At 45.0% G+C, this 13585-nt stretch overlaps 1 protein-coding gene across 1 annotated transcript in view; it reads right to left on the reverse strand.

Annotated features, from left to right (window-relative positions):
• The window catches only part of LOC119177186 (dnaJ homolog subfamily C member 11), a 46284-nt gene that overhangs the window by 19496 nt on the left and 13203 nt on the right, over window positions 1–13585 (reverse strand). Inside the window, exons 9-12 of the mRNA XM_037428596.2 lie at window positions 10325–10449; window positions 7821–7900; window positions 4859–4975; window positions 4265–4420 (exon numbers count right to left, since the gene is read on the reverse strand). Coding sequence (XP_037284493.2) covers window positions 4265–4420; window positions 4859–4975; window positions 7821–7900; window positions 10325–10449 — 478 coding nt within the window. The remainder of the gene's footprint in view (window positions 1–4264; window positions 4421–4858; window positions 4976–7820; window positions 7901–10324; window positions 10450–13585) is intronic.

Genomic DNA, 13585 nt, shown 5'->3' on the forward strand with positions numbered 1-13585 from the left:
AACTTACGGCACGCAAACCCTGAAAAACCAGCTTCCGCGACTGCTCAATAGCTTCGCAGCTAAAAACGCACCCCTTGAAACATTGACAAATAAAGAGTTGTTATCATTTTTTCTTTCATAATTCCTGTTATCTGTTTGCTCGCGATTTCTGTGCCTTAAAAGTGTACTTCCCTGTATTGTGTCTTTCATTTTTCTTTTTCTGTTATATTATGCACATTTGCTTGTGTTATATTTTGCACATTTTGTGAATCCTTGCTGTTCGCCAAGTTAGGGGTCAGCAGCTCAGTCAAGCTGTACGATCCTCGGATTTTGCAGCTTTTACTGCGGGCCCCTGTCATCATGTACACAATGATGATGAAATAAACGTATTAATATTAATATTAATTTTACGGCTAACGATCGGCCCGGGGTGCGTGCCGTCCCAGCGATGTGCAGTGTTGCTTCTGTAAAGTGTTCGTTGCCCGCTGGTTTCAGTGGCCGCCCAAATGCGGTGCGTTTTTCCACGGTTGCTTGTTTGGAGGCGAAGCAAGCATCGCGTTGGGTTTTTTCATCGTTTTTTTTTTTTTTTTCAATCGAACGCCACGGCATGTATTTGTGCTGACCTGGCTCACGAGGTGAAGCGATTTTCACGGTATTCGCCTTTCTGTTCGCCTGTGTGCATGCCTGTAGTGGGCTAGGTCGCAGTTATATATGAAAAAAAAAAACAAGTTTTGGGAACAAATGTGATTCGTATCCTTTTGATGAGCTTGGTAAACAAGAGAAAAAGCGGGGGTCAGGATATTGCCCTCAGCAGAATTCTGTCTCGTGGGGTGCAGCAGTGTCTCGCTGCATGATGGTGAAGCGGATAAAAAAAAACCGTGATAGGGGCACCTCTTTTTTATGCGTGTGGAATTCTACGTAGCGCTGTCCTACAAGCGATGCTATCTGAGCGAGAAACAGCACCCTAGACGGGACGAAAGGATAGACGAGGCACACAGACACAGCACCGAGTCAATTTTGTACCGAAAGAGGCGGAAATTGTCGTCGTGTTTAAGAAAAACAGAAATGGCCTTTGCGCTTACGGAACACTTCCGCGTCGTCCCCACCAAAGCAATTAATACGCACGTGTGTGTAGTCGACACAGCCTGTAACACCAGGGAACTCAGCCACTTCATAAAAGTCCCGCATAACTATAGAAAGTGCTGCTGACTGCGGAAAGCGCACCAGCATTGCGTACAGGTGCTTTGCGATGAGTAGCGTAACTTTTCCAACTGCATGGCAAACTGTCGACTACGAAATGCAGACGAGATTCCCGGTGACTGTTTGGAATGTGCCAGCGCCGTAAAACCCGAGAGCCATCAATAGCTGTAACACTGGGGGCACAGGCTGTCCTCGGTTGTCCCCACTTTCACGGAGCGGCAACATACCCAGCAGCTGCCGCTAGGCGTTCTTCGTGAATCTGTATTGAGCGTGGAATTGTTCCTCGTCGTACAACTCCACCGGATATCCTCGGTCACGTAAAGCAGGTCCAAGATTCTTCGGCAGGCAGTGCGCCTTGGAAAATGCTACGCTTATGGCGACGCAAGCAAACTCAAAAGCAGCCACCCTCTGTGCGACGTCCATTCGAGAGGTGGCCATGTTGGAATAACGCACGAAGTCGCTTTCAAGCTAGCCCCGCATCTGACTTGAAACTTGTCCTGACTTAGACCGAGCCAAGTCGCCTTCAAGTCGTCCGCAAGTTCGAGAACGATTTATGGTGACCGGCAAGACTGTCTTGAGTCAAGAACGAGTCAAGTACGAGTCAAGTAACATCTCTGCATACGGGGGTAAGAGGCTTTTCTTACTGAGAAATCTGTATGAATTTCCTTTTGGCCTCGTGCTACAAAAAGAACTGACATACAGACACAGCGAACCCGAAATTCGCTTAAGACAGAAATGGTCGACGTGTATCGTATTTACTCGATTCTACCGCGCCCTCGATTGTAACGCACACCCGATTTCCACGATGGAAAAAAAAAACAAAACGTAAGACATCGATTGCAACGTGCACCTATTTTTCTCGTTGGCCCGCACGATCACACCACTCGAAAAAACGACTCCTTTCGGGAGCGTCTTCCATTTAAATATGAGGTACGGGCGAAGCTTGTGCTCATCTGACGTGTAACAGAGCATTGCCGTCACTGTAGTTTTACCGCGGACCGATGTCAGCACAAGAACTTGCTTCGCCCCCTTCTTCTCGACGGTTGTGGTGCCAGGCATGTCAAAGTAAAGAGGCGCCTGATCGGCATTCCCGATTTGCCCAAGCAGGTAGCCGTTGTTGTGCTGCAAGTTTAGGACGAACCTCTGAAAACTGTGAAGCTTTTCATCGTACTCCTCCGCAAAACTGAAGAGGAAAAGCTTTTCCTCTTCATAAAATTAGTTAGCCAGCACCTGCTCGCTTTAAACTGGCCCGGCATTAGACCTTTTTCTAAGGCTAATTGCATAGCCCGCACTTGGAGCAGTTCTGTCGTCATGGGCCGCTGTGCTGCTCGCTGCTCAAGCACATACTCACCGAGCAGCTCTTCAATTAGCGGAAACCGACCCTGCTGTGGTCAACTGAAGCCTTTGCGTGAAGCTTAGCTGTCAACAACCTTCTGCTTTTGTTTCCGCCAGTCCCGCACGCAAGTTTCGGGAACTCCGAACGACCACGATGCGGCCCGATTTCTGTCCGTTTCTGCATACGCGATGAGTTTTCTTTTAAATGCGGCAACGTGGTGCACTCGAGTTTTTGGAGTCGGCCCTTCCATGCCGTCGATGCTAATGCACTATAAGATGATGAACTCCTCAGCACGCGTATGAAGTGCCGCACATAAGAAAAACATAGGCAGAAATGGCAGACGCGCCATGCCGACGCACGTAGGGGGCGGTCATTTTGGAAATGCCGATGGCAATAGAATGACCGTATTCATTTTTTTAGATGCGGAGCATCGTATACTCGCGCCTTGTAGTGCGCCGTCCGCGTCGTCCGCGCCGTCCACACCGCTTCTCGAACATTCGACAGCTGACGCGCGCGCATGCGCCGTCGCGCCGTCGCCCACTCTTCCACCATCTGTGCATCCCTTCCTCCTCTACACACCGCGCGTGCTTCACTCCTCCACCATCTGTGCACCCTTCCTCCTCTACACACCGCGTTCGACATCTACAATTCTCCTGATTCTCCAGTGGACGCGCATGTGGCGTCGCGCTTCGAGAACATTCAACAGCTGACAGTGCATGCGCCGTCGTGCTGTATATATACTCAAGGTCGGCGCTCGCTCGCTCAGTTGCCGCTCGTCGGTTGGTTTGTACGGCGCGTCGACGTCCAAGGTCGCGGTGAAATGAATTCCAACGAATCCACAAACACAATGATCGACGTCCCTTCGACCAGCACCGCCCTTTCGCATACGTGTGTACGTGTTCACTCATTTAACACCCCCTCCTACAACCACGTTAACCAATTTAGCCATCGACCCAAGTAAGTCGCAATTTAACACCCCATTTCACAACCACGTTAACCAATTTAGCCATCGACCCAAGTAAGTCGCACTTTAACACCCCGTTAACCAATTATATGGTCCGCATCCTCCTCAGTGTTCCCCCGAGGGAAGCTGCGGGCAATTTTTTTTTTTCGTACTCGATTCTAACGCGCATGCGATTTATGAACTTGCTTAACCAGAAAAAAGGTGCACGTTAGATTCGAGTAATTACGGTATTATCTTCACATAGAAGCTCATCATCTTTTTCTGCATGCCACTTATATATGACTTGGTTGAGTAGATGACTGGCAAAATTGTGAACAATACCTCGTGCCAAAATGGACAAGTTGATGTCACCCTCCTGTAACTTTTCTCTCTGTTGTTGTCTAAGAGTTAAAAAAAAAAAGAGGTAGGGTGTCACCCTACCTTTATGTGTTTAAGTACCTATGTTTGTGTTGGCGCATGTGTGTCTTTATATATAAACATGCAAAATTAACAAATTTTGGAAGACAAGTTTAACTCCCCCTCCTCCTAACTGGCTATGCCAGTAGACATGATGTACCATTGACCAAAACAGTGCCGACTACTTTCCGTTTTATAGTTCGGTAGTTTTCTTGCTAACGAAATATCTATTCTTACTACAAATGACAAGTACATAATGGCAGAAACCTCGGCATCAGGAATCTTTCAACATAGGTTGACTTTATTAATTTTCTGTAATGCACCTTTATCGTCCCATCAATTTAAAAAAACACGGAAAAGAAAGTGACTAAAGAGAGAGAGAGGCCCACCTTTGTTTTTGTCGTTGAGTGTAAGGCACTATCACAAAGGTCTGAAGAATGTACCACGCCACGAGGGGTGTCACTGTACCATAGAATATGGCGCTGGGAAGGGGCTCTTCCGACAAAAAAATGGGAAACACAAAGCTCTGCGTGGCTCGATTCAATCTGCGTGAGAAACGACATCAACCAACACAAATGATTAGCAAAGAGCAGGCATGCAATGCCCTGCGTCAGGGGTTTCAAAGACATGGACGCACGCGGTCTCCTGACACCTCGCTAGCAACCCACCATACAAATGAACAACTTTGTCCTAATTTTTATCTCAACATTTTTGTTCATCAGCCACATACACATGATTAGGCTCAATCATTCTTTTCTTGGGACACCCCATCATTTACCATGTTGCAAAGCAGAAATGCGAAACAAAAGCTCTATATTTCAAAATCCGTGTTCAGATTGCAATCATTCTGGACATTGCGTCAAATTCACTATAATAGATTAACCCAATGGTGCGCCATAATACATGTTAGGATTTGTTTTTCAATGCACGCCAAGAAGCACACAAGAATGTTTAGTCATTTTCTTTTTTTCATCTCAGCTCACCTCAGTTTGAGTGTAACTCCAGTAGGAACGCCTATGACCATCGTTGCTCCTATAGTATTGTGCTGGGATATTTTTTTCTCAACACCATATTCCACTATTGCTCCGAAGGTGCCTATTCTGAAAAAAAAAATGAAACAAAGAATGATCGATCTCAAACTCGGTAACAACTTAATAGGCATGGCCACAAAACGAGGGCAAAAATACAGCAAGATTTCAGCGATCTCGCAGAACCACACCACAGTACGGATAGAAAAACATGTTTTTGAAAGTATGTTTTCTTAAAATTTTGAGGGTGTTGTTTATGGGTTATTTTCTGGCGGATATCAGATGCTTATCAAACTTTATTTTTCGCAAGTCCTCAGTTCTATGAAATTCAGAGTATAATTTTTCATTATTCTTGACACTCAAATATCTGAATACAAAAATATGAGAACACACAAAGCGTATTTTGGTTGTCCGGAGGATTCGAATTACACAAGAACAAATACCTACATTTGTACATATTACCACCTTAAAGCTTGTTCTAATAGGCACAACCACACCTTACCAAGTCTGCATATTTGATGCCATCTGGCGTGCCCCAGTGGCGCCAAGGGACTGTGCATCAAGTTTTCGTTTCGCGCTCCCAGGGGCCCTACATACGCTGACCTCTCTCACTTTGTGCATGGCAAGTTCTTAGTTAACTGTGCAATGGGTGCGCTGTTCGAGATACTGCGGAGGTGAGTTACAGTTTTTATTAGCTTAACCAGCCAATGAATTGCTGACCGCTTAAGACATGCCCTTTTGATAAAGAAACGAACTGGTTCATATCGGACGCTGATAGCAATAGTTACAATAATTTGATTTGTAAAAAGTGTACTGGCAAGTGTTTATGAGATTTTTTCAAAAAATGAACCCCTATGGAGCAAATTCATGTCAGTGACAACTTAGATGAAATCAAAGAGAAATGGCTCCAAGCAAGACATGTAGTGAAAAGCCAAGATAACAGTTGCTCGTTAAAAGTATCCAATTAGATTTAAAGAGAAGGCCGGAGCAGTAGAAGAAGGCAGAAAGTTTTGTGGGAAGGTGGGATTCAGAAGCCTGTGGCGATGACATGGCCTCAGCTGAGAGCAGGAGTGGGCTAAGTGGACACACGTGGGAGGGGCCTTTGCCATGCAATGGGCACAGTCAGGCTGAAGATAATGATGACACAGTTTGTTTTTATGATAGTGAAGATGTGTTACGTGCACATACACAAACTTGCCTTGATAGAATACTGGCGGAAAGAAAAAGCATCGGACAGGCAATTGGACAGGCAATGCTCCTGTCTAGACAACGACAAGCCCACTACTAAATGAAGAATTGGCGCCAGCGGCATTCTCTGTTTTACAATAATTTCATCACTTCAAGCCTCTATACTTCCCTGAACATCTAGCTTCTTTTGACATACCTTGCACTTTCATTAGTTAACAAGAAATAGTATGTATGAAACGGCAACCAATACCAATACCACCAGTGCAACAAATACTGTATTTTCTCGTATATAATCCACACCAGAAAAAGAAAGTGCTTAAAGAGAGGCAGTGTGGGTTATAAGCAGGGGTCTTATGCAGGCATTTTTTTTCTTTTAGTAGAGCTGAAGTTAAGGGTGCGGTTTATATGCCGGGGCAAGTTATACATGAGAAAATATAGTACATACTATTTAAGTGCATGCTTTCCTTTTGTTATTGGAAAACTGTCACCACCGTACTCAGACGTGACAACATCTGCCATGTGTCGTTGTCCTTATTTATCATTATGAGTGAAAAACAAGAGCATACCTGCCAAGTTTAAGGATTCTGAATCCGGGAGATTTCCACAACAGGAGGGCACCAATAATCGAGAACTAACAAACAAAAAACATTGCGAAAAAAAGGGGGGGGGTCTCAATCACAAGCACCAGCATCAGCGATGCGGTCTTAAGTGGGTAGGAGTGACCGAGCACGCGAGGGTAGAGTCTCAAAGGTGAGAATCTCAAAGAATCAACACAACTAGCAGAATCTATTTCAGTCAAAACAACTTGCGTGTGTCTGGTTTTGTGCATGGTGGTTGCGGTAAACGGTAGTTCATTTTAATATCACCGTGTGCTTGACTGCGCACGCGCCTTCAAAACTAAGACGTTTTATGCCATCTACGATAGCATCTGCCGCAGTTTTGTCCACAGAGTTTGCGGAAAGCGGCGTTGCTTTGACTGGTTGAGCGCACACTCTCGGGCTTCTGTCAGTAACGTTGCCGCCATACATGATCGTGTCAAGAGTGACCACGGTTTCGTCCTCAGCGGTTGTGGCAATGATAATAAAATGCACTGTAGTGTGCTGGTCGCACGCGTACTTCCGAAGCTTCGAGTAAGCTGTTCTCGGCATTCGTTTGACGGTTTCCATACTAAAGTTCGTATCATCCGCCGCGATCAGGAAATGTGTTCAGAACATTCGAATTGAGACCCAATGAACATAGTAAAATTTGGTTGAGGAACTTCAAGAATTCGTATCTGCCACGGTTTCGCATCACTGAGATTATACTGTACGTTTACATGAATGCCTCTTAAACTCATTTATAATAAAATGGGGTAGGTTCGAAAAGCCTGGAGCGGATAGAGCTGCTTTTTTGTCAATGCAGCCAGATCAGGCACAGAAATTTCGATTTCCGGGAGATTTTCATGACGACCATAGAACCGGACAAAACGGTCAAAATCCGGGAGCCTACCGGTCAATCCAGGAGACTTGGCAGGTATGCAAGAGCGTCTAAGAGCGGAGTCACGGCTACAGCGTTCAGCTAACTAAGGTCAAGGGCATGCTCATTGCATATCTTGAAACTTGAGCCATGCAAGCTCTGTGAAAGATGCTGTGCGATGGTGGCCGATGAAGATGTCCAACAATGTTGAAGCTACTAGTGGGGAAAAATTTGTAAACTGTTCGCGAGCGGGATGCTTCAGATATGTACTCACTTTATGCTGCCTTTTAACCGACCTTCATCAGGAAACTTGTAGGTGTAGCTGACCATGGCAAAAGTGTTCGGGACTCCAAGCTAAAAGTGAGAGAGAAATATAAGACAAAAACAAGATTAGTATTACACAAAGAAAGCCTTAATAGCCCTAATGACAACTACAGTGTTATGAAGGCACATGCACAGCTGACATGCAACTAGTCCAAGCTAACTAAATTCTGCCACAATCACTATGAACCCAAGTGTGGTTGTGTCGATGCGAACATCACCATCATCATCAGCCTGACTACACCCACTGCAGAGCAAAGGCCTCTCCCATGATCCATTAATCAACTGGTCTTGTGCTTTTCATTGCCACGTTATACCTGCTAACTTTTTAATCTCATTGGCCAACTTAACTTTCTGTGTCCCCTTCGTATGTTCGCCTTCTCTGGGAGTCTAGTCTGTTACCCTTAATGACCAGCGGTGACCCTGCCTACGTGCTACATGTACGGCCCATCTTCATTTCTTTTTCTTGATTTCATTTATGATATTCTTAACCATGGTTTGTTCCCTGACCCATTCTGCTCTTTTCTTGTCTCTTAAGGTTACACCTATCATTTTCCTCTCCATCGCTTGCTGCGTCCTCCTTAATTGAAGCTGAGCCCTCTTTGTAAGCCTCCAGGTTTCTGCTCCGTAGGTAAATACTGGCAAGATGCAGCTGTTATATACCTTTCTTTTGAGGGTTAGTGGCAAATTACCATTCATGATTTGAGAACGCTCGCCGAATGTGATCCACCCCATCCTTATTCTTCTATTCATTTCACTCTCATGGTTCAGCTCCGCGGTTACTACCTGTCCTGAGTAGACATATTCCTTTACCACTTCAAGCGCCTGTCCACCTATCCAAAGTGCTGTTTTCTGCCGAGACTGCTACCCATTACTTTAGTTTGGTTTAGCTTACACATTACTACTCCACTATCGACCATATTCACATTATCAATCAGGTAATAGAGAAATGCACAGAATACAACCAACACCTATACATAACTTTCATAGATTAAGAGAAGGCATTTGTCTCAGTCAAAACATCAGCAGTAATGCAAGCACTAAGGAGTCAGGGCATCGAAGAACCCTACATAAACGTACTGAAAGAAATCAACAGTAGATCCACAGCCACCATAGTTCTCCATAAATAAAGCGACAGAATCCCAATAAGGAAGGGTGTAAGGCAAAGAGACACGATCTCTCCAATGCTATTCACTGCGTGTTTACAGGAGGTTTTCAGCACCTTAGATTGGAAAGAGTTAGGGATAAGAGTTAATGGAAGGTGTCTTAGTAACCTGCTATTCACTGATAACATTGTCTTGATGAGTAACTCTGGGAAAGAGTTACAGCTCATAATTACTGAACTGGACACAGAAAGCAGAAAAGTAGATCTGAAAATGAGTATGCACAAAATGATGCGAGCATAAGCGACCACAAAAGTATGTGTGCCCGACGCACACAGACTTGAAGCAGTGCTACGGACAAAACCAAGGTAGACTCAATGAAAGATACCAATGACGCAGTTCTGAAGACACACGCACGACCTGCGCACACAGATTAGAAATGAAACCACTGTTTGTTGCCACCACTGCGCAGAAAACCGCGGTCGCTATCGTCAACATCATTGACAGCCACCGCCGCTTTTGCCGCCATGTTGAATAAGCAGCTGGTTGTTTACATCATGTGGTTTGAGAGCTAGAGCAGCTGGTGTAGCCAAAGATGCAAGAAAAAGGCGATCTGCTATCGCGTGATGGCAAAATAGGTCTCAGACAGATTTTTTTCACATTAGCCTCGCGCCGAGTTTTTTACGGTCAATAAAGCGAGAAAAATTCCGGCAAGTGTTGCCGCATTTACTCCCTTCGAGGCCAAGAGTGAACGAGCCTTCCTGACACAGACGAACCGTGTTGCGCCGCTGGCGTGCAGCGGTCAATCGCACATTCGTTCATCCACAGTGTTGGGATAACCGTTCATTCAACAACAAATCATGCCGTATTTCATATAATGCAGTCCATTCAAAACAACCTGAAAATTCATAATATTGTGAAATTCACATGAACCATAATCGTATCATCGAGGTTCTACTGTAGTGAAATTCTGGTGCAAACCGAAACACTATTCGAACGATATTTTAAACGTGCAATATTCTTGCATTCCTAATTTTCTAATTAGCGGAAAAATTGTATTGATATGTAAAAAATAATAATAAAAGCATGGAAACTTCTTCACTGTTCCTGTTAAAAAAGAAAAGGCTCAGATATAATATCAGTGCTGGGATCAAATGCAGAATTCAAAACAAAATTTCCGTTTTAATTGTCTCTACAGGCAAAAAATTGTCTTGGCAGATGAAAGACGTACACAGTTTTGATAAACAGCTTTCTAGCAGACTAGCCATGATTCCTTCACGCATCGAGTTTTCCAGTTTTGTACAAATCATACTACTATTCAACAAATGCTACATCAACAACCAACTATGAGTACCTGTAGTGCACAAATAAAGTGGCCGTAGCTGGCATCCCAAATGACTGTGGTGTTCATTGCCGACTGTAATCCAGCTTTCCACGTCAGGTAGCCCACCGTATGCTTGCCCAGCTGTCGTGCCACCACTGCGATTGAAGCCAGAAAGTAGAGTTTACAATTAAAGGGGCCCTGCAATCATTTTGCAGCACAGTCTTTTCCAAACGATCAGTAGGTAGTCGAGGCTCCTGAGAACACGCGAGTCAAACATTACAGCGTAGCACGTCAGATGGAATCCAAGGTTAGTTCTCAATGTCAGCTAGAAATTACCCCTTGTTTTGCGCACTCACTTTGGACGGGCTTTTGCAATTAAATGCAGTATTGTTAATTCCACTTCTCGAAGGTACAGGAGGATGGTCATCGTCGGGCATAGGAGCCATAGTTCTCATATTGACCATTTGCAACCAAGACACTCCCACCTGTTGTTGGAATGTGGGCTTTCCTGTTAGGTCTGTTTGCCAAGTGGCTAAGTTTACTGCAAGTCAAAGTGCTACTGTGGAGGTGAGAAGCAGAAAGCAAGAACTAATATCATGCTGTATTCAAGTGAACAGTGTGTTACGTAGAGCTCTTAGACTGTTTTTCAAGTCACACATTAACGGACCTGTTGGTAAGCTTTGCGTCAGAAAGCAAGGAGGCAAAAGTATGTACAATAGCGTTTTAATGCACACAATCCTCGTATCTCATGCACCAGATTATTCCTGTTCAAGAGAGTTCACTGTTGGGCTAGCGTGCGCCAGCCATTTAAAAAAAATACAGACGTACACCTAACCAGCGTGAAAGCTCGCAGCAGCCTAGTCTTGGAGTTGAAGATGAAGAAACACATCCTACATGGTGAGAAAATGCATTCACAGGATGGCAGACATTGCTATGAACATCCAAGTCAAGTTTCGCAGTTCTGCGCAGCAAGGAGAGCTTACAGAGCACAGAGCACAAATGTGCCGTTTTCTCACATGCCCTCTTTTCACACAGAAACCCGTGATCGCTCTATTCAGAGCTGCTGGCACCTGCTGTTTGACGTCGAATAGCACACAGCATGCTATTGGCTAATAGCTGGCATAAATGATGAGCCGTGTTTTTATAAAGTATGCCTGTTACCACGGGGTGCCGCCATGCACCCGTGAAGCACTCTATCATCTGCTACAAACATTAAAACACTAAAGTGGAACAATGAATCGATTTAGATTGATAAAATGTTCTCTGAAAACTCTAATGTCGTTGATCTTATCATCATAAGTTAATTATTACAGGAGAAAATCTAAGTTAGAGCATCATCTTTAATTTTCGCACAGAAATCTGTGCACATGACGTCGCAAGTTTCAAAGCATATTGTCATACTTTGGCGACATTGGCTAGACGAAATTTCCCGAAACATGACATGCTGTGTCTCTGGCCCTATCAGCAGACAATGTCCTTTATTTTCACCTACTAAGAGCAACGTAGGTCTTAGTAGTAACACCGTCGAACTTTATGTCGTCGTGGCGCTTGTTGCATAAATTTCAAGGTAGTGTCGCCACCTAGATTTTCTTTTTGAGCATTTTCCCAACGCCTTCTGACGCCGATTATCTTGGGATTGTTAGAGGGTAACTCACTAATGACAGTAAAATCATTTTCCTCTTTAGTGTCTCTGTATTAGTAATACACGCTCAGTCATAAGAATAACAACAGGAAAGAGCGATCACACTTTATCACACATGCTCAAAGTCACGAAAGACACTCACAAAACTTCTTTCCCTTATGTCATCCTTTTTAAAGAGACCCTGAAACAGTTTTTTGAAGTTTTGTCAGCGTTTAGGCTAGAGCATCATCAACCCATTCGCACCTCAAATTTAGCGACATGCCGTAGACCAAGGCCTCTACAAATAATTTTATCAGACCCTCCTTCTCATTTCTGCCTTGCCTCCTCAACTCATGAGACACAGTGAGATACTCAACTCATGAGACACTGGTGATTGCAGAGCCCTCATGAGCACACTCAACGATTTGAGCTTCGCCCAGTCTAGACCTCCTAGATTGCATCCCGACAAGTTGCACGCAATCTTGGAGGCCATCACACAGTGCGCCCGTCTGGCAACAGAGAGGAAGATCGCGGAGCAATTGATATCTGCTCCGACGGGTGCCGCCACCCTACCAGCCAATCTCACTTCGCACGATCCGCAGTCAATCAGATCAGCAGCCTCAGTCACGTCGTCTTACCAGAGCACGTCGTTCTGTGAATGAGCGGTTGAAAATGTGTTTGGCTGAGTCGCAGCAACCTACAGCAATCTGCAGCTTTAAAGCGTTGTTTATAGACTACACAGTTTACGAAGTGAGCTCAAATTTATTTATTTATTTATACATACTGCGGACACAATGTATAATAATTGGTCTATTAATGGCCCTTAGGACTTTGGTATACGGCCCATGTGAGTTTGAACAAAATCATCAAAACCACTCCAGGGTCCCTTTAGCTTCCAGTGCACTCATAGAGAAGAGAGGAAACGATTAAAGCACACAACAAACCCCTGTAATTCGGTTCGCTTTTGACGAATTCGAGAAAGTTTTGCGACAACTGATTCATGAAACACTTAGCTTTGATTCTGAAGTCATTCAATGATTGTCTAGAAAAGTGGTGCATGACCCCTTTAGGGAAAAAATATTTTGCCACCCTTACAAAATAGTCAATTGGGAAATTTGGAAATAGTCAATTTCCAAATTCCAACAGTGGTCCGCTCTAGTTTCATACAGCTGCCCACTTAAAAAGCTAACAGGCTGTGATGTAGTACCTTAAAAATGCGAGCATAGCAGATGACAGCACCACATCATTTAGAAAATGAGAAGAATGAAGAGGCATTGCAGCGCGCCCATTGAAAAAAGAAGAGGAGACGCTCGCGGAGAACGAAGTCGTTCGGACGCCGGCAAGACGACGCAAGGGAGCCTAGGGCGAACCCGCAACTACGCGCGAGGTTCGAAAGGCCGGGTTCCTGTTCTCGAGCCATTGACGTCCCCGGGGCACGGCGTGTCGGCGTCGCCAAGCTCGAGTTCTCGGTGAGTGGTCCTGTGGACATCTCCAGTACGGCGAGCGCCTTCGAAAGACCGGAGCTGCTGACCATGTCCCCCGAGCCGACGTCGCTGACAGTGTGCAGCTACGCCTAGACCTGGTGATGCCCCTTACAGTGGTATGCTGACCTGGAACGCAAGCGGCGACAGCATCCGAGCACGCAACGGGTCCCACTTCAGGGCACCGGG

This window comes from Rhipicephalus microplus, chromosome 3 (assembly GCF_043290135.1).
Source record: "Rhipicephalus microplus isolate Deutch F79 chromosome 3, USDA_Rmic, whole genome shotgun sequence".
Taxonomy (NCBI): domain Eukaryota; kingdom Metazoa; phylum Arthropoda; class Arachnida; order Ixodida; family Ixodidae; genus Rhipicephalus; species Rhipicephalus microplus.